General features: G+C 39.8%; 1 protein-coding gene across 1 annotated transcript in view; it reads right to left on the minus strand.

The window, feature by feature from the left end:
- The window catches only part of CACNA1E (calcium voltage-gated channel subunit alpha1 E), a 260,398-nt gene that overhangs the window by 158,836 nt on the left and 73,920 nt on the right, over positions 1-27,642 (minus strand). Inside the window, exons 4-6 of the mRNA XM_063298452.1 lie at positions 21,304-21,407; positions 18,983-19,135; positions 16,896-17,077 (exon numbers count right to left, since the gene is read on the minus strand). Of these exons, the coding sequence (XP_063154522.1) occupies positions 16,896-17,077; positions 18,983-19,135; positions 21,304-21,407 (439 nt within the window). The remainder of the gene's footprint in view (positions 1-16,895; positions 17,078-18,982; positions 19,136-21,303; positions 21,408-27,642) is intronic.

Consider the following 27,642-nt stretch of genomic DNA (forward strand, 5'->3'; position numbering starts at 1 on the left):
AGGGCAGAAAATAAAACCAGGTGAGATGCATTAGTCTGATATTTGACTCAGTACAAGATGGCTCCATGTGTTCAGTAGCTTCATAGAGAAATGTAACTTTTAAATAGGTTGGAAACTATTTTAAATGCATAGATGGAGAGGAAATGGGGAGATAGGGAAATAAATAAAAATTCAGGTGACTCATAATGCTTTTTATTATATGCTTTGAATTGGCAGGTTGTCCCTCTTGACAACTACTGCTGGTACTAAGTGTGTCCAAGAGCTGATAACCAATTAGTGCCACCAAAAGGAATCCACCCATTGCCTAGGACAGAGAATGGATGAGAGTCGAAAGTGTGAGAATTAAGCGCTGGGCAAGATTTGGTGCATTTTCTTTCAATACCAAACATGCTTTTTACTATTCCTTGATTTGCCATTTGAATGTAAAGCCTCCTACCTCCAAGTTTTAAGATAATTCACAAATACACTGAAATTATATAAGTAGTGAACCATTTTACCATTTTGAGATTGATAAGATAACGGCCTCACTGTCTAAGTTTGAAACTATCGTAACTAGAAATATGTAAAACCTTCACTTATTTTGGGTAGATGTTTTCATGTTGCTTGTTCAGGGTACTTGATGATACACTGTTTTTGAAATGCAGATCTAAATAACTGTTGTGAGTCATATGCCCATTGTTATTTGTGGTAAGTTTAGAATAGGCATCACGTTCTGCAGCCCTTGGAGGAAAATACCTTTGCATGGATCCATTCCAAAGCAGCTTATTAAGACGCTTGAAAAAGCAAAGGGAGAAGATGCAGAGACAGGTCTCCCTCTTTCTTTCCTCTTCTGCCCTGCTGTTGTTCCTATCACTCCCAGTAAAATAAACAATTAAAGGGCAGGGAGGATGCTGTGCATATAAGAGAGAGGAAGAGCAGACAGGGGATATGTTTTGGAGTAGATACTCAAGAGGCTGGATTTGCTTCATGTGGAAAAAGCCTATTTCTACTAATTCAATCTGATTATCACCTTCTTGTAAGTTTTGTTACCCATAGCCCACAGAAATTGAAACATTCTTCCCCTGAATTTTCCACCCCTCATCATAGTCCTTGTGAAAAGTGTAATTTAATCCCTGGTACCTGATCTCTTTTTTTTATTTCAAATGGTGTCTCCACCTTTCTGAGCAAGCATGGATTCAGTTAAGCCAGGGGTTCTCAAACTTTGCCATACTGCAATTCCCTAAAATAATTCACTTGTGGAAACCCTTTCCCCCATGAATAAAACAAATGATCAAACGGAGTTAGGGTTGCTCAAGAAATAAATACGCTGCTCAGAATAGTTAAATTTTAATCAGCACTGGTTCTCAAACTCAGTTTGAGAAATGAGGAGCAAAACCCTGGGCAAGTTTTGAGACTACTCCCCCACGCATTGGGCAAATCTATACTTCCTGTTTATCTCAGGATGAACATGAGGCACCCCCTTTTTCTGGAGGACAGGAACACATGATGTAAACCTCAGTCCACTCCCCACCAACAACTAATGCAACATCCACCCACGTTTTTTGGCTCTGCATCAGAAGTCATGCTTGAGACAACCTGAGCCATGCTGCCTGGTTTGCATGCTTTGTAAGTAAACCTTTCCATTTCAGCTGATGACTGTGGGAACCTCCCTTCCCCTCTGGTCACTTGTGGCTGCCCTCTACTGCCATTTTTTAAACAAGTTCACTAGGGGAGTGATGCACTACACTCCATGTAACAGTGAAAGGATAAACCTACCTTTAATTTGTTTGTCTTCCAACCAGGTGAAATTGATAAGATTTCTCCCAGTTTCCCCTTTGAGCCTAAGTCACAGGAAAAATAGGGAAACAGTGCTTTTTTCTTTCTTTTTGTTTTTTACAGTTCCAAGAGAGATAAAGACCCATGGGAATCCACCAATCATGGGCTGTGTTAAGCACAGTCTGGACAAAACATCAAGTCTTCATTATGATCAAAGTTCAGGAAGGCGATGAAATCCAGAAGGGATTTCTTAAACTGGCTTGATTTCCAGCTGGTTTATCCACAACAGACAAGCAGGTAAAGGCTTCAATGTGGAAAAGCCTTTTTTGTGTGCAAGCCTGATCAGACTATTGTTGTTATACCTCTCTAAGTTGCTCACAATTTCTCAGAGGGTCCAAACTATGTTTTTAACCCTCAAATTAAGCTATGAAGCTGTTTTTCTGAGATGTTCAGTCAAGGTCCCTGTATAATCCTAGAAAAGGATGTTAGCCCTAGACCAGCAAAAATATTCTGGTGAAAGGAACCTTCTTCCAACAGCAGCCTACTAGAAAAGAAAAAACAATGTGACAGAATATCTTCTTTCTTTCTATTCCAAACTGCAAAAAACAAAAAGACCAGGTAGCAAAACAGTGGAAAAGGGAAACCCGTGTTAATTCCAAAGAGTTCCAACGTAAGTCTTACATTTTGCCCCTCTCCTCAGTAAACATGGCAGTTGTTAATGTGAACAGAATCGGTATATGTACTACTCAAAATGAGTGGCATTTCCTCATGTACTTCAGAACATTCCCCTGATATTAAATCGGATTTTGGAGTTTTTAAATTTAGTTGGGCTACTATCATCCCCTTTAATTGTGTATTCAGAGTTCTCTTCTATCATTCCCTTTTCCATTTCCAAGAATTTCTATAGGGAGGGAACTCCATATTGTTTTTCATATTGCTTCCCACTCAAAATGGGGGAAAGAGAGGGAAAAAGAGGTGGTGTCTGAAAAATAGCCCATCTCAGCAAGCTGGTGCTGCTGCAGTCACTAAGTCAGTCAGCAGTGACTTTGCCTCTGCTAGTTAGGCTAGAACTGACACTCAAAAAGAGCTGGGAACTCTGAACCCAGGGATTTGTTTAGAATTAATTAATGAATTAATGTGTCAAATATCAATAAAACATTGCTTTTATCTCACTAGTATAATGTAGGGTAGAGTAGGAGCATTGTAATTTTGTTACTCAGGAAGTCAGAAATCCTTGCTGATCTACAACAAATGATCCAGGTTACCTGAGGGACCGCCTCTTCCCCATTACATCAACCTGTCCCACCCGATCGTGCAGAGAGGGCATGCTACAGACCCCGTCTGTAAAAGAATTTCATCTGGCGGGGTCCAGGAAGTGGGCCTTCTCCGCAGTAGCTCCCACCCTGTGGAACATGCTGCCCCCGGAGGTGAGATTGGCCCCATCGCTCCTGGCCTTTCGGCGGAGTCTGGTTCTGCCGCCTCGCTTGGGGTGGAGAGGGGAATAGAGCTACATGGGGATGGTTGTTATAGACCACTCCTCCCACACTTGGACTGTTTTAGATGCTTCACTGCTTGGATTTTTTATTTTTTATTTTTTATTTCTATTTATAGCATTTTTTACTGTATTTTACTTTTTGTATTATTGTGATGGTTTTAATCGATTGTTGTAAACCGCCCAGAGACCTCTGACGGGAGGAGATGGGCGGGGATAAATTAGATAAATAAAAATAAATAAATAAATTCCATTCTGCCTCCTGCCTTAGATCATGGAAATAGGCCATCCTGTCTAAAAGAGCAACCAAGCTACCTTTTCCAGCAGAAAGTTGAGCAGAAATTTCTTGTAACAGACAGTCTGATTTTAAATGAAAGCTATTACGTAACAATAGGTTTGGTTTTGCTGACAATTATACCTCCTCCAGCACATAACGATCCCTATAAAAAGGAGAACGTTCTCTGAGGCCTGTTAATCATATTAAGAAACCTTACTGGTGCTACTTCTTGAGAGCAATGGGAGAAAATTGAAAGGATGTCACCTCTCTTCTCCTCCCTCAGTGCTTCTTCGAATTCCCTTTTGAAAACCCCTCTCCTCCCTTTGCCAGAAGCTTATATCCTCAGTAATTTATCATGCCATGGATTAAAAAAGATTCTTAATCTCAAATATGCCCCTTCCAGTATTCCCTCACTTAAATTTCATCCCAAACAATTTCTTCACTTTTATTCTTAATTCCATTGACTCTGCTCAAGGCTCCATGTTTGATCCTTCTCACCCACTTCCTAAACAACTCTTTATTTCATCAACATGCGGTGTATTTTCTTGGTCTCTTTATTTTAACCATTCCTAACTCTCTTTGACTACATTCTTTGGAACAAACTTTTTCTCGACATACATAGAGAAACATAGAGACATGTTTTCTCTCTATACAGTATCTTTCTCTCATCTTCATTGTTTGTAGGAAGCATTATCTTACACACATTTTTTCCTCATCTGATTTATCATTCCACCAAGCATCTTTATTCGTTTTTCCCTTTACCATAATACCACATAGTTTTGTGGCACTTTTGTAATGCAATTATTGTCAACTCCATTCCAAGCAACATTTTGTTACATTCACTGTCCATTCATTCTGTTGAAATGAATGAATGGTAAATTAATCTACCTTCTTCTACATTTTCATGTAGGAGTAATGCTTTTTTTTTTTTGCTTTCTCGGACATTCAACTTTCACTCTTGCTTCTTTTTCTTTTCTTCTCATTCATGTCCATTTTTCCCAAGGTTTGTTTTGTACATTAAGAAATGGTCTGTCTCACATCCAGAAGCTCTTACCATCCTTGTAGGCTTCATTAATTTTCTCAGTTTTTCATCACAAATAATAAAATCAGTCATGCTTCCAGAGTTATTCCTTTTCCATGTGTAGGCATGATTATCAGAACTGTTTCTGAACAGAGATTCATTACACAATCACCATTCTCATTCATTTTGGGTCTCTGAATGGCCCAGTCATTTTCTTTGTACTTGGCTGGAACAAGAAAGCATACTTGCAGAGGAGCAAGCTGGCTTTAGGGAAGGCTGATCCACCATTGATCAGTGCCTAGTACGCCATCATCTCACTGAAAACCACTCCTCCCACAACACAACCTCAAAACAGCATTTTCATTCCATATCCCAAGCTAAATGAGTTCTATGTTTATAGATTTAACTTCCTCTCTTGAAATGTGCTTAGGCTCTTCGTTGGAGGCAGTGGTCCATCCCCTCCTCAGGAAGTCATTGCGAGATCTAGCAATATTGGAGAACTTTTTGCCCAGTCTCCAACTTCTCCTTTTTGGGGAAGATTTTTGTGAAGGTGGTATGCTTTTTACTCCAAAGGGCTCTGGAGAAGCTGATTATGTGGACACATTTTAGTTGGGTTTTAAGCCAGGTTATAGTACTAAGATGGCATTTATTGCACTTGTAGTGACCTCTGGTGGGCTCAGAACAGAACAGATGCATCCATCCTCACCCTCATTGATCTTCTGGTGGCTTTCCATACCATCATGATATCCTGGACTGGCTGAGAGGGTCTGTGAGTGGGGGACATGGAACTTCAGTGGTTCTCCTTCCTCTATGGCTGCTTCCAGTCAGTGTTGTGGGGGACAGGTCCAGCTCTAGTTCTCTGCTTTGTGGGATGCCACAGGGCTCTTCTCTCTCCCCACTCTATTTAGCATCTAGGTGAAACCACCTGACAAGGTCATTCATTGGAACATGGTTAAGTACCATCAATATGCTGATGAAATTCACTTATACATCTCTGCCCTTGGCCATTCAAGCAATGCTGCTGAGTACTTTCCCAATGCCTGGAGGATGTGTGGGTCTGACAAGCTTCAGCTCAACCCTGACAAGACTGAATGGCTGTGGGTTTTAGGGCCTCCCATATCTAGAGATCTTGCATTGTTTACTCTGTATAGGGTAATACTCCTCCAGGCAGAGTTGGTGTGCAATTTGGGACTCCTGGCTGCTGTTTGAGGACCAGGTGGCAGCCACAGCTTTTGCACAAATACATCTTGTGAACCAGTTGTACCCATTCCTAGATGGGGAGGAACTGTTCACAGTCACTCACACCTTAGTCACTTCCTGGTTGGATTATTGCAATATCCTGTACATGGGGTTGCCCTTGAAAAGGATATGGAAGTTCAGCTGCCCAGAATGTGGCAGGACATGCAACACTTGGTGTACCAAGGTATGCCCATATAACATTACTGCTATGTGAGCTGCACTCCCAGTACATTTCTGGGTGCAATTCAAAGTGCTGGTTGACACTTTTAAAGCTCTACGTAGCAAGGGGCCAGGTAACTTGCAAGACAACTTATCTCCAGTAGTTTCTACCTGTCCCACCAGGTAGATATGGCAGGGTGGCTATTCTCTGGATTCAGATAGCTCTGACCCTTTTGGCCTTCTGGAAGGCCTAGAAGACCTGGATGTTCCCCTAGTCTTTGAAGCCAGGATGTTAGTGGAGACATGCAAGTGTATATTTAGTGTTTGGTCAAGGAGATTATTATGGGAGCATGAACAGGTTCTTTTAACTGATTTTATTATTTTATGTGTTTTTACCTTTTGTTCTTTGCCCACAGTTCCATTGAGTAGCTATAAAATATGTTTAAATAAATAGAAACAAAACATTAAATATTACTAACTTATGGATTTCTACTTCCATATGCACAGAAAAGGAAGCAAATTTAACAGTCCATGTATTTGTTTACCTACAATTCCTACTCACCACTTTCAAGCAACAGGTTAATTTTACTCCTTCAAAATATATGTTGATTTTTTTTTCATGTGTTTCTACATCTCCAAAACCAACACACTTGTGTTAATAATCCTACAATCCTTTTGATGGATACTTTTTACATAGCAATGAATATGTTCCAAGCATCTTCAGTCCAAGTCTAGGTGCTATTCTGTCTTTCTGACTGAATATACATTTTAATTAGAGGCATTTCTGCTATCTCAAGAGTTTGTTAGCATTCCCTTTTCGAAAGTATGTTTTATGTATCTTGCTCAGTGCACACATTACTCTGTGTCAAATAATCTTTTGCAAGTACAATCCTCTTACAAATCATTATTTCTCATCATCATTTACAGTACACGGTTGTTATGGGGGAAAGTTGCAGAAAAGAGTGTCATGTACAGCATTTTGAGCTCTTGGTTGGCCATCAATAGTTTCCACAAGAACAATGACTATCATGAGCATATTTATGTCCTAATTTTAGGAGTCAAGAGGCAATTAGCTACAAGGCAGTTCCTGTATCTAATGAGTTTGACTTAGTACTGATGGGTGCTAATTCTGACAGTGGAGAAAGAGAGAGGCAGATCTGAGCCAAGTGCTGAGCCCTAAAACAAGACAACAATTAAAAAGAGCAAAGCTGTGAAGGTCTGTGTGATTCCTTGAAACGAAAGGGCATTAACTCCATTAATCAATCAAAGCCTGTGGCTCTTGCTATATAAAAACATCCCTCAGGTCCCTGTCTTTGGTTTTTCCCCTTTTGGCCTGCATCCTGTTGACCCAAGCTTTCCCTTTCTTAGAGAGCTACTAATTGGCTTTTAGACTCTCAGACTGATTTCTGTGAACAATTCCAGCTCTGAGCTTTTGGATCCTCAGGCCAGGCCTTCTCTCCTGTGGCAACTGCCACTGACTAGTTTCTCTCTGCTCCAGGCTACAGGCAAGAAATCTTTGATGAATCTCTCACTGCATATTTGCTACTATCTGATTTACTAATCCTCGGCCTATGTAATCTCTATTTATGTATAGCACATGTTAATTTGCTCCTGCCAGCTCTTAACTTAGCATTTTTCAGAATAGTTAGGGCACCTGCTGGAGTTGTCCCATGGGAAGTGCCCATAACTGCCAATAACCGCCTGTGCAGCTGCATTCTGCAGCAGTTCAAGCTTCTGGATGTAATTCAAGGCCAGCCTCATGTAAAACGCATTGCAGTAGTCCATATGGGAGGTGACCAAGGTATGAATGACCATAATGAGAGCCTCCTGGTCCAGGAACAGGCACAACTGGTGCACAATGTGAAGCTGCGCAAAGGACCTCCTGGCCATGGCTGCCACCTGCTCCTCAAACAGGAGCCATGAGTTCAGGAGAACCCCCAGATTGCATACAGGTTCTGTTTGGGGTAGTGTAATCCCATCCAGAACAATACATGGCAAATCCCTGGATCCAGGAGGCTCCAAACCCAAAGACACTCAGTCTTGCTAGGGTTGAAATGAAGCCTGTTGCTCCCCATACTGGAGCAAGGCAATGGCTACTTGATCAATGATTAGTGGAATTCCCAGGAATTCAGTGGCCATCCTTCTGATCCTCAGGTTGTGTACAATACCTCCTCCCAAGCAATAGAAGTAAAATGGAGGTGGTCAAGCTGTCAGACTCACTGACAAGACCTTAGTAGAGAAATAGAAATTCCAGAGATTTGACCAAGCATGATTTGACTAGGATCTAGGGTCATCTGGCTTAAGCCTTTCCAAAACATAATAAGGCATGGTTAAATGAGAATATTTATTGCACAGTAGGAAGAAACCACTAAAATAGTTGATTGTTCTCTGTTAGCATGAAGATGCAATTCTTTCCTTATATCCACTGCAGTTTAATTTTAGTGCTACTTTTTTCTATCCTTCCTATGAATTTATGCCCTATACTTCTCATCCTTGAAACTAGGTAACTGTTTGTTGTTAACATAATTGACATCTCTGCCCTGAGAAACTCTGTCGCTCAACTTAATTCCCATAGGCCCAGATGCCAGCCACCAGCCTTTGGTTTGCCAATCTCCTGTCTTTTTTGCAAAGTTGGTATCCATCAAATCCAAATTACAAGAATTTTTATTAACATGTTGCTCTTGTCTGTGACATTCTCTGTCTCTTTGTGTCTTATGAGAAGATGTGCTTGTGAACATATCCACTTTCTCGTAGACTTGCCTTTTTACATGAACTTTATCCAGTCAGCAACTTTTTTTGTGAAAATCCTGACAACATGAAATGATTTTGGTCTACTAACTAGACTATAAGATAATGTAATTGAAGCAAGTGCATGAGAGTACAAGTTCTCATCCTCCCATATAAAAACTATTTTTCATGATCAGCATTAAATCCTAATGCATTCCAGCCCTAAACATAATCATGAATCTTTCCTGCTTGCTTATTTCTATTTCATTCCATGATATTGTTATTTTTATACTTTTGAATATCTTAGAGTGAGATCAACAGGCTGAAATGATATCTCATAAAATATATTTTCTGGGTTGTTTGAGAAGGCTTGCTTTGAAGCTGATGTTTCAGATATATTTTGATGGGGAATAATGGCAGTCTTCAGAATCATGAGTTTTCCACTACCAATGCTGATTTTAGACAAATTAACCTTGGAAATGACTGTTTGTCTACTGGCAGTCTTCAAGATCATGACTTTTTCACTACCAGTACTGATTTTGGATAAATTAGCCTTGGAAATAATTGTGTCTTGTACAATATATTTAAGATTAATAAAACCTCTTCCTTCAATTGCCTACAGACATCCCTCCTAAGCAGAATCCTTTACATCTGTCTTCAGCTTTGCTTTAAGAGAAATACATTGGCAGCAACAATGGGGCAAGAGACTGTTTAGAAGCCTCGCTGAAACAAAAACTGCTTGGTATACTTTTACCACCAAAATGCTCAGTTCACATAAGATTCAAATAAAGATTTACGAGATTAACAAGATTCTTTTCACGAGAGGTTCATCAAATTCTATGTGCATTTATTTAGTCAGGCTGGATTCAGCCTTTATTAACAAAAACTGAATTACAGAGAGATGTTAGCATAGCAGAATACTTCTTTACACATTAATCAGAAACCCGTAGTCTCCAAGAAATCCTGGAAGGCTGGTCAAGGGTGTAGCAGCAACAGGGGCCTTTCCTATTTATTGTTCCATTGTATTCTCCTCTCTTTCCTTCTCCTTTTTGTCAGGATGATGGGCTTGGTTATCACTGCAGTTTGAGGCAAATAATAGTAAGAAGCCACCTGGGAGCCCTATATTTAGGGCTCCAGTTCGTATGGGTTTCTAAAAGGATTTATGACACTCTGATCTGTGTGCATATTTTCAAAGTACATTCTAAACTAACAACTGAATGAGGAATACAGCTCAGATCTCTCTTGTGACATAAAGTTTGGTTTTCCCAGCAACATAGTAGATGCAGTTACAGCTGGGTTGAGCAACTGTGTTGTCATATGAAATATGCAACATGCGAACAAGCTCTTGGCATCACATTCCCATATGTTTGTTTCGGCAGTGAAGACAAGTTTGCACGCCAAGACGCGCATGAAAGATCAGTCTGCAGCATATCATCCCATGTTTTAGATCAAACAGTGGTCACTAGGAATCGAAAACGACTTGACGGCACATAATCAATCAATCAATTAGATCAAACTTAGCAAGCTCCTTCCTCAGAAGAAAGCAGTTCATCCTAAAGTTGATTTCCTTGATGCAGTAAGCTCATCCATAACAAGCAAATAGAATGAGGGGGGAAAGTAGTTGTTTAATGAGCCGAACAACAACAACAACAAAATTTACTAGTCAAATTGCATTATAACTTGTATGCTACATATATACTTTATACATATATAACAGTTCAGGATTCTTTTGATTTTGTGATGCAAGGAAGTTGATACTTTCTGTTGTATGCTAAACTCAGCCACCTGTGGGCTTGATTCACATCCTTCCTGGCTTGTTCAGTTGGCAGCTGGCCCTGGAAGATAGTCAACACCTCTCCAGAGAAGGGTATAGTGTCGTCTCTCAATCCAGCTGTTTTTGACAACTTTTGCCTAATTCCAACCCCTCCTTTCTTGCAAAGGTGATTGAAAATATTCAACTATAGAAGATCCTAGGTATTGTAAAATGAATTATCTGGATCATTTTCAGTGAGGGTACAGGCCTGTTTATGGTAGGTAAATGGCACTGATTGCTTTGGTTGATAAGATTATCATTGGGACCTAGATGGGGGAAAGACATCTCTTGGTCCTATTTGATCTCTCAGCAGCATTCTATATCATTACACATGATATGCTTATGGATTGTCTGCAAGGGTTGGGAGTTAGAGATACTATTTTATGGTGGTTTCAGTCCTAGTTGGTAAATGGGGAAGGCAGCAGTCAAACCCTTGGGAACTCCAGTGCAGGGTGCCTCAGGACTCAGAGTCTTCCCCAAGATACTGTTTACTATCACATAGTAATATGTGAAAGGGTTGGGGAGATCATTTGGCAGTTCAGGGTGATATGTCATTAATATACTGATGAACCTCGGTTAAACATCACCATTACAATCCCAACTGAAAATGCCATTCAAGTCTTGAACCAGTATCTGTAGGCTGTGAGGATTTATAAACTCAGAGTAAATCCTACAACGATAGAGTTGCCTATCTTCAATACACATAGTCTTCATTTAGCAACTACCTCCTTAAGTGACCATTTGCAGATATGATGGTAATAAATGATAGTAAATGGTATTTAAAAATTATTTTCTGACCAATGTGTGCACTTACACCCAAATTTCTGCACTTGACAACAACACACACCAGAGTGAGAGTAAAGCTTGTGTTGCTGCAGAATAGAACTTTATCTAAATGAGGCAGCAGCAATCAGTGATCTTCGCAGCGTATCTCTCTCTTTCTCTCTGTCACATGGTTTGCTTAGTGACCATGTCACTTAGCTACAATTTTGCTGGAACCAATTGCAGTTCCTAAATGAGGACTACCTGTAAATATCAGGGCAGTCTAGTAATACCAGCTCTAGTAGTCACTCAAGATAGGCTGCACTCCCCTCAGAGGAGTTGATTCATAATTTACAGGTTCTCCTGGACTCCCAGCTCTTGCTTAAGTAGAAGCTATAGCCAGGGAAGCCTTTACCTAGCCTTAGCTGGTGCACCAGTTATAATCCATGCATCCTACAAGGTGTTGCCTTTGGAGAAAACCTGGAAGCTACAGTTTTTAGAAAATGTAGTGTCTAGACTTCTGATATGACAACCCTGTCATGCTAGAATGACACCTATTTTGAAGTCACTTTATTAGTTGCCAGTAGCTGTCTGGACCCAATTCAGAGTGCTGGTTATCACCTTTAAAGCCCTTTATGGAGTTTCATGCAGCAGCAGGAGATATCAGACAACACCTTTCTAGAACTGAATCTGCCCATCTGGTCTGATCATCAAGAGAGGACCTGCTGGCAGGTCATCCCTCTCACAAGGTCTGTAGGGTATAAGCCAGCAATAGGCTTTCTCAGTGGCTGTGATGGATGTCTACCAGACTCTGAAAATGTGGAGAAGGGAATAGGATTGTTACAGAAAAACTTCCTTAGACCGAGAGAGGGAGAAGTGTGAGAAAGACTCACCTTATTTCCCCTGAACTCCACCTTAATTTTGCTAAGTGTAAGTTGATCTGGAGAATTGCTTTGGCAGGCTTTCAAGATTCTATTAAGTTACTCTGCTAACAATAAAGACATTCTAGAAATCCAAGTTGTTCTTGTTTCATGAGTTTGATAGCTCCAAAGATCTTAGAAAGCGGCAACATCCATTTTCTGGAATACTCTCTCCCTGGATGGCCCCTACCCACTGGCATTTTGAAAACTAGCCAAACAGTGTCATTCCAGCAGGCATTTGGCCTTTAGATTAGTTTATTAGGTGCCAATAGGGACTTTGCATAGTTTTTTTAATGATAATTAAATAATTTATATCAGATGCTATTATATTATTATGCTAATAATTTATATCAGATGCTATAATTTACAGTATATCAGGTGCTATTTTTGTAGTACCCTGCACACAGTCCTTTTTGGATTGGGGTGGGTTACAAATATTGAATAATAATAAATAATTTGAGGGATGAAAAGAAAAATGAAACAAATTAAGTCTTGAATGCTTGTTCCCACTTCCCCATTGTGGAAGCAATTACAGGAACTCTTGGCTCAAACCTGATATGTTTAGCATTAGTACTGCTTTATCTAAGTATACATCGGAATGGAGTGATAGAATCCTAATGTGAAAAAAATGAGCTACATGTCTTTAGATGGTTTATATTTTTTACCTGAAAGTAGAACACTATCACAGCTGGGAGCAGACTTCCTAATATACCTTTCTTTGATTTTCAGTTCTTTACTTGCATAAAATTTCTACAGGTAGCAGAAATTGTGTCTCCTACTTTAGTCTGAAGTGATGCATTCGGTTTCACCAACTCCATCCCACCTCAGTCTCCTGCCCAAGTAGGGGTCCAGTCAATTGCAAGGCCTTTGAGTAGAAACAGTGCTTGAAAGCATTGATGCTGAATACCTGTTATATTCAAAGCAATTGCAAATAATAAATTTAGCAGGGCAAAGAGAGATCAGGGAAAACTATGGGTCTGCCTGAAGGATGAATAAATTCATTGCATGAATCACCTTCATCCTTTTAGAACTCATCCCCCTCCCCATTTTTCAGAGACATAGTAATTTTTCCACTTTAACTGAAATGTCCATCAAGCACATTTAAAGTTCAGTGTAAAACACGTTAAGCATTTCTGTCTGCAAAAAGAAAATGTTGCAATCTTTGCAATTTTTCTTAAAGTCAAAGTGACTGACCCAAAGTAGATGGCAGTCTAGTTGAGAATTCCCACCTTATGAATAGAGGCAGTTTTAATTTCTCCCTGGTTGGATGACTTATGCAATAATATGCACTGTATCCATTTCCTCTGGGGAGGAGATACCAAACCATAAATGGATGAGTAATTATCAAAGGGAATTATAAGCAGGGACATAAAAGTGGAATAGTAAATGTAAAAAGAAGATGTTATATTCCATGTTTACTGTTATTTTACAATGTTTATACAAAAAAAAATCACTCCAGTCAAAATTTGAAAAATAACACTTTGAGCACATAGATGAATTATTTTAGAAAAATATTACTTTCTTCATCTAGTCACGCAAACTACCCACTCTTTGTAGCTCCAAACAGAAATAACATTACTTGAATTTGTCAGAGCGGAAATGGTAGAGCCCCAGTCTCAAAATAGCCCCATTCAAATATACATAAATTGTACAAAGTTTGAGTTTTGGTAATGAAAATTTTACCTACAAATCTCAGTTTTCAAAATCTGGAATTATTGTATTTACTGGAAAGGAAGATGAGGTTTCCCTCTAAATAATTATCTATGAATTTAGGGAGGAGTGATCTTAATAATCAAATACGGTGAAAGCTAGTGAATGGGCAGGAGGTGGGAAGTAGCAGGAAGGAGGGGAAGCCGCTGCTTCCTCTTTTCACTCCCCCATCAAAAGATGACTGTTGCAATGCAGATCCTCCTTTATCCATAGAGACCTTCTATACAAATGAGGACTTTGGAAAATCAGGATGCTCAATCAGTGGAAAACCTCCATAGACAGATTCTTTTCTTTTCTTTTTTCTTTTCTTTTCTTTTCTTTTCTTTTCTTTCATTCATTCCATAGACAAAGAAACTCTCCACTAAAGACCTCTACATGTGAAGTGGAATGAAAAGAGAATGGGACTGGCACCCTGAAGTCCTAAGCTTACTTTCCTGGGAGTAAAAACCACAGAACTCTTACCTTACCAGAGTAAGCATACAATTTTCCTTCTATATATAACCCAGCATTAAGGACTCTGATTCTTCATGTCACAGAGAGAAGCTCAATACAGGTATTCCTCATTTAGTGACCACAATTTGGACTGGCAAGTTGGTCGTTAAGCAAAGCAGTCGCTAGGTGAAACCATGACTGTCCTTATGACCTTACTTCAGCTTTCCTTTGTTTTACAGACTTGCAAAGGTCATAAATGTGAGAATCGGTCACAAAGTTACTTTTTCATCACCGTCGTAACTGCAAATGGTCTTGTCCTGACTAAGCAAAGACCACGCCGAGACGAGGAGAAAGTCTCTAGTGTTTTATTACTGCTATTGTAGACAGAAAATCCTACCAAACTGAAGAAGCGTGGGAAAACCCAGACAGATAAACCCCAAAACTCAAGGTGGGTCTGTTCTGGGTTTCTTTGAATGACAGCTCAAAGTCTCTAAACTACGCATGCGTTTTCCCCCCTGGATAGGGGCCCCCTCCTGCTCACCATCCGTACTCATGACAGGTCTCTGTACAAGGCACTTACTAAATGAGGACTACCTGTTTACACTAAGGACCTCTTCTCCAGTTTCATCTCTAGCTTATGTGGGCTAAACAGATCCATTCCTGGCATAGCTGAAATGTATTTACCTGGGAATTAAACTCATGGAATGCAACATTTCTGCAGTAACTGTATTTTTCTCTACGTTAGGGTTGCCATATTAGTGTTCCAAAACTCCTAGTGACTACTGTATGGCCAGAAAGAACTAGAGTTTCTGTATCTCTTTGCTACTATCCAGATATTTTCAGCCCAGTTCTTGTAGCTATAGTTATTTATTAAACAAATTTATATGGTTGCCCATCTACCAGAAGGAACTCTGGGTGGCAAACAAGAGTAAAACCACAATACTGTTATAAAAACTATTTAAGTGAAAAACAGCATCAAAGCCCCAATAAAACTCATAACCATAAATCAACTGCACTATGCCAGCTCCATCAACCTCCTGGCCCCAGTTCCTGGCGGCAGAGCCAGATTGGGAGTCAGCCACCCTACTTCCCTACCAATAGGAAAATTGCAGTATACAGAGTTTGTGTTCATAGTCTTTTTTCTGCCCAAGTTTACTGTTCTGGGGAAATTGCCTTAAAATCAAATAAATAAGATACAATAAATGAATGTACTTTTCAAGATCCATTTTATTTCTAGTCTGAAAACTGAAAGCAGTGTGTAAGAGTACAATCTTTCTGTCTCTCACATGCAGACAGAACCCTAATCATTAATCTCTACGGTAACTCTGCCAAGTTGCCAAGAGTTGGTATTTGTAGCTATTTGCAGTAGCACAGGCAGCGGGAACCAAGAATCAAGGGCTTTGTTTCCCAGTAAAAATGGGGAAGGTACTAATCCAGTGCTTGGCAGCACTGCTCCTTCCCAACAGGGAGAGCATCGCCGCTATGCCTGAAGCTCAGCACCATCATTAAAAGCGATATTCTCCTCACTGCCTACCTCACTCGTGGGTGTCTGCCAGGCCTTTAAGCACAGTTACATGATCAAATTCCTACAGGAGTGTGTCAAGTACTTATAATGCAATTATTCTGCTTCAGTACATAGAGTAGTGCAGTTCATGACAAGGAAGGGGAGGAGGAGATGGGAAGGGACAGGAAGTATTTGATGGAGCATACTGCAAAGCCTTCGTTTAGATAATTACCAACTCTGCTTGCCTGCAACAGATTTACCCTGTTAGAAGCTTAATTTCTGTTATAAACTTATATGCCTTGTGAGTTCCTGCTTGGCCAATATTTTGACAGCAGCTGTACGGGTTTATAGAGCATGCCATATAGCAAAGGTGGAAAAAGAAAGAAGGAAAAAAATCTCTACTTAAATGCAGGTATTAAACTGATTCTTTCACATTTATGATCAGAAGCAACAGTGACAGTCCTGAAAAAAGCAGTAAGAACTTCTTCAGCAGTTGAAGAAGGATGAAATTATACAGTAGCTTTTTAATAGAGCTGGTATCATGACACAATGCCCAGAAGGGGGACACTAACTTTCAGGGAGGGATATTCTTATTGTGGATGTGGATGCTGGCAGAGACAATGATTTGCCAACACAGAAAGATTTGTGGCTTAGGTGGATCAGTGCTGACCTAATGGCCAGCAACATTTGTTTGGAAATTAGTAGAATAGTATTTATACAAGTGTACTGCAAACAATAAATGTTATTTGAATTGACAACATTTGGAAATTGGATGCTAATCTGGTGTTGCTGTACCAGAAGTTATGGTGAAAGGGGGGAGAAGTATTGCTTTTTAAAATAACGCATGAGGATCTAGGAATTCATACACTGCTCAAACATATTATGAGTCTAAATGCACCTTAAGGCAATAGGAATCCAAACCAAGCTAAGTAATTTTCAGTGGACAAATCACAGGCTGAATAAATGGCAGGGCTTTTTCTCACCATGAGACATGGTCAGAAATGCAATGAAATGGTTAGTCCATTGAAGCCAACCAGTAAAGCAACTCTGCACCAGCCCCGGCTTCCTCATTTATTTTACTTACATTGTACAGCACCGTAGTCCATCCTTCCATGGTGATGCATTGGAAGACAGTCAACACAGCAAAGAGGATGTTGTCAAACTGAGTGATCCCATCATTGGGACCAATCCAGTCTCTGCACTCATAACCTGCAGGGCATCCCTGTACCCCACAGGGATGTGGTGGGTCCAGCTCTTGTAATTCACCTGCAGCCAGACAGAGGTAAATCATTTTTAATATATACCTATAAAGGAGCAATGTCCACCAAGAAAGTTACAATAAAACAGGAAGTTCCTATATGCATTTATTTTACTTATATTTTGCCTTTTCCTTTGACAGCACAAGGTAAAGAACATGAGATTTTCCCTCCCCCTAATTTATCAGCACAAAAACACTGTGAAGTAGGCTGAGAGAGGACAACTGGCCCATATCATCCAGTCACCCTGGTTCAAAGGGTTCACTGAGGTAGAAGTTTGGAAATGCTGCCCCTGCAGCAAGTATTCCAAGGAAAGAGGAATTCTTAGCATCAAGCTACATTTAATAATAATTGAAAACAAACTGGGAACCAGTCTTAATATAACCTCCAATATATGTCACCTACATCATCCAACTCACCTAAGACTGAATGTTTATAAAATTAATACAGAGCTAAATCCAGTCTTGATCATATATGTATGGGAGGATGAAGAAACACAACATGTTGGCCTATCTCAATCACTCTACTGAAAGAGGCACCCAAATAACTCATTCCCAAATCTCACCACTTCTAGCCTTCTTGAAAAAGCTGGGGAAATCCCACCATTTGCAAGTTCTTTTTTTTCTTCCTGCAGTCCCCAGCTTGATTGGGCCCATTTTCAAACTTGGTTTTTTTTCGTTTTGTGCTGATTTCATTCCCTACATCAAATCTGGTTCTGTTCTCTTCACTGTTTAGAGAATGAGTATGCTGACAGACAGCATCTTGAGCACCTCTACGTATTTTTTTCGACTTTCCACTAGGCTTGAAAGAATAAAAGTGTTGTAAAAACTAGAAATAGCTGCACTGGAATAGATTCCTTTGGAAGCTGTACATAGTATTTTTGATGACTGTGACAGTTCATTTGGGCCTAAGAAAGGTTTTACAGTTCGGTAGCTTTTTTATTGCAGAATGGAGAAGAAGGCGCATCTATAGCTATCACACTGAAACACACCACATCTTCTTCACAGAGGGTTAGCCCAACCTAGCATTAGCTTTTGTTCCCAAATCTAGTGTTTTAACTTTGGCCACATATGGGAATGGCATCCATTTAAAAAAAAAAAATGGAGGAGGAAAAACAGACATCTCCCATGTATAGACATCTCTTGGCACTCCCTGACTACCTGATTATTTTCAAAAATTCCTTTAGTTTAAAATAAGCATTTTGAATAAACAAATTAACATTAAACTTTGATTTGATTTGATTAATTTAATTTAAAATAAAAAGGGAGAAAGGTGGCATCCTGCAAAGAAAGAAAAGGTGTGCATGGGGGGTGGGTGGGGGAATAGCAGATAGCAAAAGATGATACAGGGTATGTTCTAGGTTTGTACGGGTTTTGTCCATGGAGTTTTGATGGAGCAGTTGTGGACTTTTATGTAGGGTGTGCGTTTGCTTAGTTTTTCTGAAATGGGTATTTTGTTCTTTAATATGACAGTTGAAGGCTTGAGCTGCTCTTGTGTCTTGTGTTTGGAGAATTGCTGGCCTGGGTGTGGGAAGGTACTATTGCCAGGGAGAATTGAGGACCAAAAAGCAAAAAAAGTACAATTTAGTCTGGATTTTAATTTTTTTACCATTCTTGCCTTCTATCATCAGGAGTTGGCAGGAAACACAAACACGAACAGAAGTATTCAAGATTAATGTTTAATGGGCCATGGGGGAAAAAATCCCAACAAAAAAACATGCTTTGTTTCAAACCATTTTCGTTACCCAAATTACAGTAAGCATTTTTGCCCACAGGGCATGTTCAGACCTACAGAACAAATCTTTGTGAAGCACTGTAGGAAAATTAGATCCCTAGCTGTATTTTATAATTCCAGAACATAATAATTCTTTACTATATTCCAATAAAGTCAGACAAGGGATAGCAAGACCTCTTACCTGAACTGTTTACATGGCAAGCCTGGTGTAGCTTTCCACTATAAAATTCCAGGCCAATAATGGCAAACATCAGGATTGCAAAAAAGAGGAGGAGACCAATCTGGAGCAGAGGCACCATTGCCTTCATGATGGACTTCAGTACAATCTGTAAACCTTGAGTAAAGAACAAGGAGAAACGTGCAATTAAAAAGAAGCACCGATCAGCACGTTGTTCCTTTGGGAGAAGCAGAGAGACAAGGAAGTGTCACACTGTGAAACACGTTCAGGAAAAGTGTTGTAGTCTGGCAAATACAATATTATAACCAAGGGAAGGCAGGACTCCAGCAGGCAGGCAAACCTCACGTCACTGAAGGAGGAGAAAGCAGATTTTCCTCCCTCAGAGCAGCAGGTTCTTTCCCAGTAGAACAAGCCTCCAAAAGTGTGATGTTTTGCCCAGAAGAAAATAGTCTGTTTCTTTCAAAGTTCTCTGAAGTTGGGGTTTGCCCTAACATAAGATTGCAATAATCAATTTTTTAATGATTTGTTACATTTGCCAAATTTTCTAGAATAGGCAAAAACTACCTCAGTTTATTACTTATAATTTGAATTGTTCTGATTATAGTTGATCATTGTTGCATAATAACCTAATTTTAATACCGACTTATTTTTGTATTGACATAGAACTTTGAATTGATATAAACTATTGTAATATGTAAATGTATACGGTGTCACTTGGAAACTTTTGTAGCTACAGTACTTTTATAAAGTTTGTAAATCTTTTTATCTCCTGTCTATTCTTTTTATTCCTACCTTGTTTTTTTCTTGGATTGTACTTGTAAAATTAATGAACAAATGCATCTGAAAAGGTTCTCTTTCCCAAGTGCTTGTGAAACAAATATATCTGCATGTAGCTTTTTAAAAGGTGTGCAAGCCTTGGGACCTAAATTTTACTTGGCACCCAGTGGCTCTGGATGTGGCCATCATATATTTTAAGTGAGCGGATGGAGATTGTGCAGCACTATGAAGAACTGTAAACTGCAGACTCAGAACTGGTGATGGCAGGTTTATTAGTTATCTCTCACCTTTCAGTCAGAAACTCAAGGAGGTATTTTCCTTACCACTGTGAGGTGGGTTGGGTTGAAAGACAGTAACTGATCCAAAGTCACCCAGTAAACTTTCATAGGTGAGGGTGGACTAGAACCTGGGTTTCTGCAGTGCAAGTCCAATGCCTTAATCACTGTACTACACTGGCTGTCAGGAATTTCCTCTGACTCCAGAATGAAAACTCTGCCTTTTTTCCTTAGTGCAAGCAAGTACAGGTACCCCTTGGTTAACTACAACAATTGGGACTAGGATTTCCATTGCTAAGTGATACAGTCGAAAAGTGAGACATCACATGACCGTGCTGCTTAGTGACAGCAGTTCCCGTTGCCATCTTTAAGCAAATCTCATGCCGTTAAGTGCAATGTCATGTGGTCAACATTTGTGACCTCCTGCCAGCTTCCCCATTGACTTTGCTTGTGGGAAGCCAGCAGTGAAGGTCACAAATGGCAATCATGTGACTGTGGGGAAGCTGCAGTGACTGGAACTTCAAGGTCCGGTGGTAAGTATCATTCATTCAGTGCTGCTGTAAGTTTGAATGGTTGCTAAATGAGTGGTTAAGTGAGGGCCACCTGTAATCTTTATCAAGCAGAACTGGAGATCTTCTCAAAGCACATGGGCCTGATCAATGGCTTATTAGCTCACCTTAACATTGGCGTCCCTAATATGTCTCCTCCTTTTTGCCAGATCCAGTTGCAACGTCATGATTGCCAGCCCTGGCAATATCCTGATTCATTAGATTTCAGACCAATTTGGGAAGGTCTGGTGTGGTAATCTGGTAAGCTAATTGTTGCTCCTGGTGGGATGGTCCACACAGCTAGCTCACCAAGTAGCTATATGCATATGGTATTCTAAACACATGAGAAACAGATGTACTGTAGTAGATGAGACTAATTCTCTAGGTCTTATCTTCTCAGCATTCTCCTTTTCCAGCATCACCTTATAAGTATATTCAGCGCTAACCAGGTGATGCTTCTTTCCCCTAGATGACCAGTCTACCAAATCCCTTCCTGTATCTCAGGATCAGAGGTACCTGAGGTTGTTGAAACTATCTTTTATTTAACATCAAATAATTTCTTAAATGTCAGTCTGGAATTGTATGCAAATCTCCTGATTCTAATCAAGTATTTCCCTGCATATACTATAGGGAAATAAAAACGTCCACTGGAAACACCAGTGCTGCTCTGCAAGGAAGGAGAACCACAGTAGGGCAAGGTGGGGGAGATAAACCAGATACTTACTAGGAATGCCTGAGACAAGCTTCAAGGGTCTAAGCACTCGTACCGCCCGCAGAGTCCGCAGGTCCACATGGGTGTTAAAATGTGCTCCTGCTGTTGCAAGGATGCTAGAAACAAACAGGAAGAAACAAATGTTACTAAACATAGCTCTTGGGCAATGCACATATGCCTGCCAGCCTCCCTCCCCCTCCCCCCGCAGGAGGGGGCGTTACACACACCAGGCACCTGACAGCCAGAACTGGTGCACCTTACCCTATGCTGTGAGTCAACAACCATTTCTTAGCCTAATCTTAGCTGAGCAGCAATTAAAAAATACACACTAGCTTTGGGACTCACATTTTCCAGCTCAGTCTGTGCCTGGCATTGAAATTAGGAGTTGTAAACTCAATATACCAGATCCTTACCAAGAGGCTTGAACAGGAAAGTCTTAGGAATTGGGGCAAGAATTTAGCAAAATCTGTGAGAAAGACACAATTCTCACTTAAAGCACTAATATTGCCTCTTAATGCTGCAAAAAGCAGCCCAATTTTGTGGAAGTTAAAAAAAAGTTGAAGGGGTGTTATTGGTATTGTAAGCTCTATGGTTTTTAAGATACCACTTTTATCCCTTGAACTTTTATCCCTCCCACCCCCCAAAGCCCCAAAGTTTGAAATGTTGAGCACCACTCAGTCTGGGGCTGTAAATTAGGTACTAAAGGCTGCATACAGTCCATGGATTACCTACCCCTGCACTAATTAATGCAAGCTTCTCCTACCTGGTGATCTCCAAATATGTTGGAACTGCAGCTGCATGATGGCTGGGAATTCTGGGAGAATTAGATAAGGAAAGATGCACCAAGGACTGCCTTTTAAGATGCATAGGATGTGTACTGTACTGACTTTGTTTCAGTATGGTTTAATAATGGTTTCCAGCATCTGTCACCTGAAGCATTTTTAATAGTGGAGAGGAAATTGATTAGATCTATTGGAACTCAGCTGCACATAGATCCCATTGGAAGCAATATGAAAAGTTAATCATGTGTAAGGATGGATTATATCCTAGCAACGTGACTGCAGCATCACTAATGGAGCACGAAGCATATGTTGTCCACATCTATTCTGTGCTATTTCTCTTCAAAAATCATGGTTTTCCCTGAATGCTTTTATTACAGTCCTTTTGAGTAACAGTGGCTTTATGCCATGCCAAGTACAACATCTTTCAAAGTTTCAAAGTCACTGTCAGTTTTATTTGGAAGACACTACTAAGGGAAGGTGCCCGCAACTTTTATAATAGGGATAAACTGGTGAGTTTCCTCGCAGTGCTACAGAAGTGACTACCTTACTTCAAACATACACACACCCATATGCACATAACTTTGGATTATTAAAAGAAAATGAAAATTCAGAACATAAATTTTATTAACCAAATGAATGAATGAATGAACCAACTAGAAGAGATTCCCTGATAAGCTTGATATATGAAATTAAAGATTAACAGATTTTAAAAAATCACTACCCGGAACGTGTTGGAATGAATGTAATTGTTTGAAATGTACAGTACATAATTACACAAAGAAAACTGAACTAAAACACAAAACCAAAACAGCAATTTGATCTTGCAGTTATAGTATTGTGTTATTGGTCATCCAAAATATGTGTCCCTTTGTTGCATCTCCTACTCCTCCCATATTAAGATGTGTGTGCCTCATATTCATATTTTAAACATTGTATTTTATGTCATGCATCCACTGAGAAGAGGTGTTTAAAATATTTTGTGGTCAAAATGTTCTATCTATAGGATGTCCCATTTTGACTTTGGAATGGATCATTCAAAGTGTACTGCTCTAAAACAGGCCAGTCCAAATGCTTTTGAGATGGAGTCATTTCCAGTACACTCACAATGGCCCATTCCAAGGCCAGAATGTGCATATTGAAAATAAAATGGGATGTTCCAATTTGGAACATTTCAACCATGAAATATTTTGTACATTGCTGCTACTGAAAAGAAACTGCCTTTTGCCTGAAACACAAAAGGACACCAGTATAGTTCGTACCTGAAAAAAGTCACAGTAATTTCAAAAGATGCTAAGTCCAATTAAATCTGGATCCAGACTTGAATGTACTCAGTAAAATAATTTAAGAATTGTTAAGTATATTGAAAAGATCAATAACCAACTGAGAAGGATTTGAAAATGGAATCAATGGAGACATATTGCAAACAGATATGATTTAAGTGCTTCTTTTCTTTAGATGGTACATAACAACTGTGCAGATACTAGTCGTATAAGGAAAGGACTTGGTGAAAGGCTATATTTTCCCTAAATCAATATAAAGGGTTTTTTTTAAGCTCTATAAAGAATAATGTGGTGGGAATTATAATAGGCAGAACACCAAAAATGTGTCAGAGTTTCATCTAAGGCAAGGTAATAAAATCCTCTCTGGAAATACAACCAGCACTCAGGAGCTAGCAACAGGGAAGTCCAGATGATCTAGTAGAGGGGAGAAACCTAGTAGAAAGCTGGGGTCTGCCATAACAACATGTGTGGCCAAAATAACCAAAGGCCCTGATATTTGCTGACCACATGTCAGGTGAGGTTTGAAACAGGCACAGCAAGGATTCCAGGGATACTCTTTATTGCAGAATAATAGGACTATATTGATTTATACTAAAATTAAAGCAGGGTAATTTTGAGTTTCTTTTTCACTATCTCCTGTTTCTCATGACTGAGTAATCTTTTCACAAGTACCCCCTTTAACAGCTTGCTCATTCCTTTCCTATTCTGAAGGTACATTGCTTCACATCATGCAAAGTCATGGAGCAGGAGGAGGGTTATTTTAATACTCAAAAATTTTCAGTTGGCAGGCTGTTATGGCAGAATTGAAAGACCTCCTCCCTCAAGGAAAAAGAGAGGTACAGCCAGTTGCTATTACATAGTTCTCCCTGTTCTTAAAGAAAGAGAGCAGATTAAGAAATGAAATCTCCAGAAAGGTCATCTATCTGAGCCAGCACATATGGGTTTCTGTTCTTGTTGAGTACAGATTTGATCAGCCTTCCTTCCAGCCCCTGGAATGTGCTGGTGGGTGGCAAAGTTCTGCAAACATACATGGCAGTAGGAGAGAAGTTGTAAGGAAGGACATACTATAGCTTGCACGATAAAGCATCACCTTGCCTATTCTGCAAATAAACGATGCAAAAGTTAAAATGAGAAAACAATTGTGCCACCTTAACCTGGTTTTGTGTGAGTCGGAAGTCAGAAGTCTGCAAATGAACTGGATAGCAGAGAATGAGCTGAGAAGTGAAAGTCAACTTGAGTAAGCGGAAATACCTCTAGAGCATAAATCTCACATGTATAGACATCCTCTTTCTTGGTAAGCCAAAAGAGCAGCATGATGAGTGCAACAGAATTAGGGATAAACTTATGTTTAAAAAAAGGTATCACATTACATCCCCCAGCACCCATGTGTATTGGAGGCTGGGATTTCCCAAGATAGAATAGACTCAGCTGTGGCAGAAACCATTTCTACTTGAGGAAATACTATAATCCAAGGCAGGCAAATTAAAGGCACATTTCTCTAGCTTAACATAAAAGTCACTGAAGACCCACAAAAGCTGTTTGATGTAAATAGCTAGATTCTTACAGCAAATCAATCCAAATAAATAATTAAAAACTTGTCCAACAGGTTTGAAAAATACAATTTATAAATCTCATGAAGACTGAGGACCTGTCTGAATGGTATATCTACAGTATATTTCAACTTACCATAACAAGATCAAGGACTACTGAACAGCAAGACTGTCTTTCATGCAAATTAGATTGAAGTCCTTCTGAAATCAAACATGGTGAAAATGTGTGCTTTCTGCAATCATTCTAAGAATTCAGAGATAAGGGGGAAATAGCAAAGCTCCCCTATGAATGCAGGTTTCAGGATTTCCCAAAACGGTAAAAAAATGTAATGAGGAATACAAATAAGGTTTCAGTGACTCTTGACAGTTGTACATGGTGTGTAGCTGTTAAGTTCTTTGGCTGCTGACTCTTCCAAACAAGATTTATTTATTTAAGAGCTGAACAGACACTTTTTAACAATATTTAAAAGTATATTTATTGAGATGAACTGGACAGAATTACAAGGATCTTAACAACCGAGCTGTTTCCAATTTAGAACCATGGAATTCTCTTCTATTGGAATTTAGAACGAATTTAATTCCTTAATACTTTAGGGCAGAATCTTCCTTAGTTTTTCTAATAAGTTTCCTGTGACCAGCCAGACCTTCTTTTTCACTGAAAACAGAGTTTACAAACCACCTCCTGAATCCTTATCATCTGTGCACTGATCATTAATTACAATAGCTAAGGATCTGTGTACTCTGAGATGTGCCTTGTAGGGGTCTGAGATCAACAGTCTTCACTCTTGCAGGGGGACTGATAGCGTAGATGGCAAAACATGTGGCACCAGAATCCATTAAAGATCTTCAGATGTATTGCAAGCCAGTCTGGGCCAGAAACATCACATAGAAATGACTAAATTTTGATGTGGAACACCACATATTTGGGCTCCCAATGTCCCAGCTTCTGGGCCACTTGAGACTGGCACCAACCTGTTTCCCCACAAGCCAAATATGATGCATTAAGAGGATCTACTTGCAAAATTGCCTCTTCCTCACAAGGGCAACACTTCACTGACACCTTGGAAGAAGGAGTCATGACAAACCACTTCTTTGTGAAACGGCCAAATCTCCACAACTTAGACATTTTCCTTAGGTAGAGAATATAGATCTACTAGTTCCCAGCTGCAGAAGTTCCATGTTCAAAGGGGGAAGGATGGAATGATAGAAAATAGTGGCATCTTCCTCTTTGCTTATCCTCTGCTGCAATTCCTTGAGTCTTACATCAGTCCCCAAGGAGAACTGGATTAATGCAGATCATGTAACAACTCCAAGGTACCCTGATGAATGAGCATTAACATTTTTGGTCAATGCTATTCACTGTCATTCCAGCCAACATTCTGAATTAACACCTAAAAATCAGCAACATACAATTCCACAGAGCACTTATCCTGTCATATAGAACAGATTTCTGAGTTGGTTCAGTAGTCACTTCTTCAACAGGTTCAAAGGTAGCCCTCAGGAGGGTCGTGAAACTGGTATTGTTGTCCAACTCTGGGTTTCTCTGTATCAGGAGAGGGACTGCTCATTTTGCAGCTCCCTCTGCCAAGAGGGCAAATATAAATCTTACATGAGATTAGTCCATGGGAAATTTCCTAGAGAGATGAGGAAGGAAAATGGTAAATTTGCTGGAATTTCCATCTTATTTGTCAGGCAGGGATGTAAATATTTGGTGATGGAGAGTTGTTATCATTGCTGCTGCTGCTAAAACTGCTGGATTCTGGGCAGAGGGCACACAGGAGCCATAGAGGGATAAATTCTGCTTCACTCACTGGGCTAGTTTTTAAACTTACTTACTTACTTACTTCAGGTGCTTCTGTGACACTTCATAGAACTCATTACAACTCTAAGCATTCCATAAGCAGTACTGTAAAAAGCAGTATTACTGTCTGGTCGTGGACTCTGAGTATTTTTTCATCTTAAATTTGCCAATTTTGACAAACACTGCACTTGATATAAGATCTGCCCCCTCTTAATATTTAGAAAATAAATAAATCCATAATTCCATATTTACTGTCAAACACCTAGCAACAAACAGTATATCAAACAAAACCTCATTGTCTAACTCAGATACCTCCCACAGCTCACATTTCAGGCCCTAGATGCTCTTTGAAAACGCCAGGGTTTCACACCTTTTCTAAATATTAGGAGTGGGGCAGATCTTATATCTAGTGCAGTGTTATTCAAACTTGGCAACTTTAAGATGTAAAAATACTCAGAGGTCCACGACCAGACTACCTCATTACCAGGAAGAAATGTTCAAGCTAAAATGTAGCTTCTGCTTGAAGGCATTTAAGTAAACCTAGCTGTTTAAATGCTTGTCTAGACTATGTAAAATTTGCTAGAGTCAACCATAGAAGCAGCATTATGACAGAACAGGCAACAGTGGGTTACTGAAAAATCACCTTCTAAAGGATAGTGAGTATATGGCTATGTGATTAAAAAACTAGAGTATGCAGTGTGAGAGGCTAGAGACCTGTGCCTCCCACTGTTAAATACTCTCTCAAGACCTATCACTCCTGTAGTTCCCTGTGGACCAAGGAAAGGAGGAACCATGCAGCAGAAGACCTGGCATGCCAAAGTTTTCTCCTACATTGCTTCCAGGCTGCAGAATGTCCTCCTTCAGGAGTTGCTTTAGTATCAACTCTTCCTTTTGAAGAACAGCCAGGAAAGGGAAAGCTTTTCACCAAGAGTTTCTTT

This window comes from Candoia aspera, chromosome 3 (genome assembly GCF_035149785.1).
Source record: "Candoia aspera isolate rCanAsp1 chromosome 3, rCanAsp1.hap2, whole genome shotgun sequence".
Taxonomy (NCBI): Eukaryota; Metazoa; Chordata; class Lepidosauria; order Squamata; family Boidae; genus Candoia; species Candoia aspera.